The 6,511-nt window shown below is 56.7% G+C and overlaps 1 protein-coding gene across 1 annotated transcript; it reads right to left on the bottom strand.

The window, feature by feature from the left end:
* Positions 1 to 2,197: 2,197 nt before the first annotated feature.
* HAND1 (heart and neural crest derivatives expressed 1) lies at positions 2,198 to 4,440 on the bottom strand. Its single transcript, XM_044241105.1, has 2 exons — positions 3,898 to 4,440; positions 2,198 to 2,302 (listed from the first exon to the last, which is right to left on the bottom strand). The coding sequence occupies exons 1-2, from the start codon at positions 4,438 to 4,440 to the stop codon at positions 2,198 to 2,200; spliced, it is 648 nt and encodes a 215-aa protein (XP_044097040.1).
* Between the last annotated feature and the right edge of the window lie 2,071 nt (positions 4,441 to 6,511).

Below are 6,511 nucleotides of genomic sequence, written 5' to 3'. Positions count from 1 at the left end.
GTCCGGAAGGGCTGGCGTAGCCGTTCAGCTCCTGCCACGGTGTTTACAGCCAAGTCTAATGGGGCCCCATATTCACCCCGATGCCAGGGCGAGGCGCCTTGGACACGCCTGATCCTGGAGCTGCCCGCGGTCTCCTTTCTGGCGCACGCCCCAGCCCGAGGGCCTCAGCTCCGAAGCAAGGAAGCCCCCCGCCCCAGACCCGCGCGTGCGTTCGCGCCTCCCTCGCAGTGAGCGCGGAGACCAGGGCAGGCACCGCAGACCGTGCGTTCCCTCGCGCAACCTCGGGAGCTGTCGGGACACGTAAAAGCGCTTAGCCTCGACCCTGGCACACAGTTGCACGCGCACAAAGCTAGTTGTCTGTACACTGTTATTTCGGGATACGTAAGCGCCAGCGTTTGCCTGCTCCACTGCAGCCTTCCACGCATCCACGCCTTGGCAAATGCACCCGTTTTTATTCACTCCCACACGCGGTCGTGGGTGTGCCCGTGGGGCACAGAAACCAGCTGTCCTGCACGAGTGCCTGAATTAGCAAGCACACACACTCCACCGCTTTGCACAAATCCACATGCTCTCCCACAAATATTTGTTTAATGCTTTGTTGCTGGAAAGAAACCTTAATTGTCTCCGTGTAACCGTAAACACTCAGGAGCTTATTTTACTCAAGGATAAAGTAATAGACGCTATGGTCTGTCCAGCTCTTACTGCATGCAGGGGGCTGTGCTAAGCAGACCCTGTGTTTGCCCCCCCACTTTTCCCCGCACAGCTGCAGGGCTCCTGTGAGTTCCTATACACATCTCTAAAATCAGAGTCTCGGGTACAAGAACATATTCCCCAGTGCAAACCCCTCTTCTGAGTTTCAGTGCCCTGGAATGCCCTTTGTTTGTGTGACAAGCCCCCTTCCCAATAACCCCAAAACACCGCCTGAAGACTTGGGGGAGGGGGGTGTGCCAACCCACACAAACTCAAATGCAGACTCGCATAAATCCTAGCCTGTCCTTGCTGGGTCTAATTTCTTTCCAGCTTTCCTGTCTGTGGGTTCACTAAAGTTATCCTGTTCCAGGCATTATATTCAAAGAACTTTGTTCTTTGTCCCACAGATAAATCCTTTATCTACTCCCTTTTCCCGACGTGATTTGCCATTTGCTATGAACATTCATCAAAAAGAAGTGGGAACTGAGGGTTCTCCACCTAGCAGACAGGATGGGGCCAGTGGATATACCCACAAAGATATCACACAGGCTGCCTCTGATTTCAGAAAATCTTTTATTCGTCAAGAGCATAGATACCGCTTTGGCAGAGGGAGGGGACAGTGAGTGGTCTTACAGATTTGAGGTAGAAAAAGGGGGGGTAGATAAACACCTGAGCGCTACAGGCATGGTAGGTAGTTTAAACACATAAAAACTTCTCAACATAGAGAAAAGTTTTTATTTACAAAGGAAGGAATGAGGAAGGAAAGAGGGAAGGAAGAAGGAAGGGGGGAGGGAAGGAAGGAGAGAGAGAGGAAGGAAGGAAGGAAAGGAGGAGAGAAGGAAAGAAGGAAGAAGGAAGAGAGAGAGAGGAAGGAAGGAAAGAAGGAGGGAAGGAGAGAAAGCGTTTCCCTTGGAACTAAATAGGAAGTACAGCAACAATAAAGTAAAGTAAAACACCACTGTTTGAGGGAGAATAACAAAATGCAGCCCTTCATCTTCCTGGTTGGTTCTTTCCCTGGCAGAAAACTATTGATTCCTCTTATTGCATTTTAATTTGAGAAAAGAGCGCCTGAGGGATTTGCAGCAAAGCAGACAGGAGGATGAGAAAAAGAGCCAGTAGGCCAAGGGGAGAAAGCATCGGGGGTTCTAAATTCGCCCTAGAAGGGTTAGAAGGGTGCGTTTTAGCGCGCTTGAGTCCCGCAGTCCCTCTCTCCCACATTGTGCAGCCAAGAGCTGCCCTCTGGCTTGGGGGGGGTATATATATATATATTTCTCTCTCTCTCTCTCTCAATGTATTAAAAACAATTTCAAATGACATTGCACGTGTGATCCAAGAGTGTTGTTGCAGCCGGCGACCTGCCAGCACGCAGCAGAGCCTCTTTGGGATGCGCCCCTAGAAGCAAGCCCCCGGCACTCAGAGCCTGGCCCTCGCCGCCGCCGCCGCCTTCCTCTCCTCCCGGGCCTCCGGGGTTGGGCAGCCGTGGCAGGGTCCTCGGCGCGGCCTCAGCTCACTGGTTTAACTCCAGCGCCCAGACTTGCTGCGGCCAGCCTGTACGCCCTTTAATCCTCTTCTCGCCTGGGCCCAGGGCAGGAGGAAAGCCTTCGTGTTGCTGCTGCCAGGGGACACACACAAGAAAAGAGGCGAGAGACAGGTTTAAATTGTTCTGCTCCTATCGCCCAGGTATAGAGTCGGGGTGGGGAAAAGGTTTTGGGAGCAGTAATCGGGTGCTTTTAAATAAGTAATAGATTTCTGTTTGCGAAATAGGCCAACAGGCTTATAAATTTGCCTTCATGCGCCAGAGTTTCTGGGGGCCCGGGATGGGCTGGGTAGTTTCTGGAAGTTTGGTAATGAGAATTTTCTGTGCCTGGCGAAATTAGTGCCAGTAGTTTGGGCTTTATGGTGCCAAAAGATGACCGCTGGGGTTGGAATGGGAAGGGTGGGAACCGACAGTTTTCCAGCTCAGGAACCTGCTCCCCTCATAAGTCCCACCCGCTTTCCAAGCTGGTTTAGCATCCAGGCTTGGTTGCGGGGTGGGAGGGGGGTCCAAGCTAGCGCTCTGGGAGCCTCAGACAGCTAAGCGAAGGAGGAACAAGTGGGTCCTTCCTGGCTCTTAGCAAGAACCAAGCGGTGCTATTTGAAAGAGGCAGTGATGAATAGTGGGTGGTGATACGCCCCCAAACTCCTTGCAACCAGGTGTGCCCCGGCCTGCCTCTCCTCCGCCCTGGTGGCAGTTTACAGACCTGATGCCTATCCATCTCTCCCAGTCTCCCCAGACGAGCTTTCACTAGTTTACCACAGCCCCTGCGGGTCCAAGTAAACCTGATGGGGCATTCCGACCGGCTCCAAACTTGCTGCCGGGGGCCTGAACGCACCAATTCAGAGAAACGAGTTCGCTAGCCTGGAAATCACTACCCTCAGAGGTCCCAGAGCCCTGGGCTAGCAGCACCGCCCTCCAGAAAGTGTGACTCCCCCTGGAGAGGATCGAGAAAGGTAGAGTAGGGATTGCAATCTCCAAAGCCAAACGCAGTGGGTGAGACCTGCGCCTCTCGCTTGTCAGAGTTTACACACAAAATGATCAAGGTCGTCCTCAGAAATAGCTTGTGGGCAGCAGAGCAGGGGGACCCGCTCTGGACAGGGAGTAGAAGACCTGACTTGTCTGACCCCAGTTCCACCTCTGACTCCTCCAGTAGGTGGCCTTTACCTCCTGGTCCCACTCTGAGCCTCAGTTTCCCTATCCTTACAACAATGAAAGTAGCCTAACCTCTTCAGTAAAAACCCTTTGAAAACAGTAACTGAATCCACATTCACCGGTTTATGCACTAAAGCAAATTAAAGTAACACACTTCTACAGCATTCTTAATGTAGATTCCAGGAAAGTCCAGGAATGGATCAGAACCCCCTTGTAATCGGAACCAAAATGTAAGATGTGTGCATTTTCTCGGCTCTGAATCTTCCAAAGGATCCTTAAAGGGAATCCTTTTAGGATGGTTTTCATTCACAGCCTTACAAAAACTGTCCCACATTAGGAATGAACTCGAATATGAATCCGCCTCCCACCACGCACATGATCCCACACTACAGCCTCAGAATTCCCCGTAGCCTCTCAAAATCGCGCATACGGCAACGCAGACTCCGTACTCTGTGTACGGGACCAGCGGGTGCCCACCAAGCCCGCACCCTTGGCTGGAGCGCAGGCGCCCGACTTACCAGCTCCCTTTTCCGCTTGCTCTCGCGGCCGCCATCCGCCTTCTTGAGTTCGGCCTTGAAGGCTTCGGGGTCGCCGGCCTGTGCGTCCTTGGCCAGCACGTCCATCAGATAGGCGATGTAGCTGGTGGCCAGGCGCAGAGTCTTGATCTTGGAGAGCTTGGTGTCCGCAGGCACGTTGGGGATGCACTCGCGCAGCTCTGCGAATGCGCTGTTAATGCTCTCTGTGCGCCTCCGCTCCTTCTTGGGTCCTGAGCCTTTCCGCCGGCCCAGGCGGCCTCCGAGCGCCTCCAGCCGCCCGGGACTCTGGCCCGGCCTGGCGTCGGGACCGTAGGCTGCGGGGGCCGCCGCGGCTGTGGGCGGTGGCCCGCCGGCGGGGAAGTCTGGGGCAGCGTCAGCGGGGCTAAGCAGCCAGCTTTGGAAGTAGGGCCGCTCCTGGTGACAGCGCGAGGCCGGGCCGAAGAGGAAGGGTTCGTGGAGCATGGGGTGCGTCGGGTGTGGGTGGTGATGGTGATGATGGTGTGCGTAGCTGCCCACGAGGTTCATGTTGGAGCGGCCTCTGGCCTGCGCCGCCAGCCCGATTAGCGCCGCCCCATGCGCCCCAGAGACTGCCGGGGCCACCCGTGGGCTCTGGGGCGGCGCTCTGCTGGACGCCTGCTTTGGGAGAGTCTGGGGCAAGGCTGATGAGAGAGAGGCAGGCAGCCCGCTGGCCTCCCGCGGGCTAGGACGGCGACGCCGGGAGACCTATTTAACCCTTCTGCGGCCTCCCCTTCAGGGTCTGGCTTATATAAGGCCTCGGCTTTGATGTCAACCTCTCCCTGGAGCCAATGGCAGGGGGGCGGGGAGGAGGTAGGGGGGTGGCTGTCCCTGGTTTTAAGCTCAGCTAGCCAGCACCACTCGACTCTAGGCCGCCTGCGGGGACAGGGAGGCGGATCCGCCTCTGCCTACCCACCCCCAGTTCCCGGCTGGGGGGAGGCGGGGGCTCCGTACTTGAAGCACAGGCCTGTCAACACCCTAGACGGTGGCTGCCACCTCCTCCCTGTGGACCCAAGAAAAGGAATCCAGAATCATCCAGTGAACACAAGGCCTTCACCTAGAGCCCACCCCCTTGATTTTCCAGATAGGGAAACTGAGACCAGGAGAAAGTTTCTTGTTTCTAGACTCTACAGAATTCGGAATAGGAATCCTAGCCTTCCTCAGTCCTGAGTTCCATCTACACCCCTCAGTCTCAGAGCCAGAAGAGGAGAGGGTCCTGCCAGAGGCAGCACAGACTCCTAAGGTCTCCCCAGCCCCTAGTCATCAAGCCCATCCAGCCTGTGAATGGTTCTGGGCGACCCAGCAGTGCACCGGCCAGCTCTGCCCAAGGCATCCCCACGGCCCCACAGCCTGCCACCGGCTGGGGAAGAAGACTGGGTGGGGAAGTGGGGGGAGGAACTCAAGCTCTAAGCCCACAGGCATTTACTGATTTGTTCCGGGCTCCAGGGCAGCGGAGTCAGTCTTCTGGCCTCCTGGGCGCCTGATCCAGCCCGAAGGCCAGATGGAGAGCCCGAAGCAGGGCTATATCAGACCACTCCACCCAGGTCATCACTGCTCGAGAATGTTCACTCGTCTGAGGACAGGAGCGCCAAGGCTCACAGCAAGAGAAATCGGTGTTGGCAGCAAACACATACAGAAGGGACGAGAACCTCCACAGTATTCCCAAGGCTGGCCAGCCGGAGAACTGCCGTGCTGGGGTCTCCCACCCAGCGCAGCAGAGGGAAGTCCTGGCTGGGCTGACCTCCGCTCTTCCCCCGCTCAGCCAGGGCCTCTCCAGCTCTGGGCGCTTCTCTCCTCAGGTCCCTTTCCCAGGGCTCTCTCACTGGGACCTGGAAACCCGGGCTGCTGCTGCTTCTCCCAGTGAGAAGCTGACGCCCTCCGACCTGAGTCCCTCCATCGTCACCAACCCCTCCGAGTCACCTCCCTTCCCTAGGTGGGGCAGGCGGAGTATACCCTTCTCTCCAAAGTGAGGCCTGCCGGGGGTGGGGTGGGGGGAGGAAAAGATAAATGTGATTGCTCTTTTTAGAAGGCAAATTCATCCCTTTAAGCGGTCATTCAACATTGTTTACTGATTGCCCACAATGTGCCAGGCACAGTTAGGAGTATAGAGGCAGAGGGAGAAAGGTCAACGCTCTCCTTGTAGGAAAGTTGAGGCCCCAGAAGAGGAGCCATGTTCCCTGGGGTTGGTAGCAAGTGGAGATGTGGTCTTCCTCTCCAGTACCAGGGAATCAATGGATAGGGGAGGCGACGCTATGGGACAGAGGCAGACAAACAGTCCTGAGCAGGTTCCACTTGTGGGAGCTCGGCTGGGCTTTGGGCCCTAGAGGTGCGTGCGGGTGGGGGGAAGGGAGGTGCCTGAGGCGGGCTGGAAACCCGCCGCTCTCCCGGGCGCCTGGCGCCAGCAGCACTGGGGCTGGGCTGAACGCGGAGCCGGAGGCTCGCCGGGAGGGAGCTCCCGGCGCCCAGCTCCGCACTGGCTCCACGGGGTCCTGAGGCTCCCTGGCCTGGAGGCGCTCTCGAGTGAGGGTGTGTGGGTAGAAAGCTGTAATTACCCTGTGGAGAGGGACCTCAGTCCTCAACA

The sequence above is a fragment of the Neovison vison genome, chromosome 1 (assembly GCF_020171115.1).
Source record: "Neovison vison isolate M4711 chromosome 1, ASM_NN_V1, whole genome shotgun sequence".
NCBI classification, from domain to species: Eukaryota; Metazoa; Chordata; class Mammalia; order Carnivora; family Mustelidae; genus Neogale; species Neogale vison.
The sequence above is the reverse complement of the archived record's forward strand: the minus strand, read 5'-3'. Positions and strand labels throughout refer to the sequence as shown.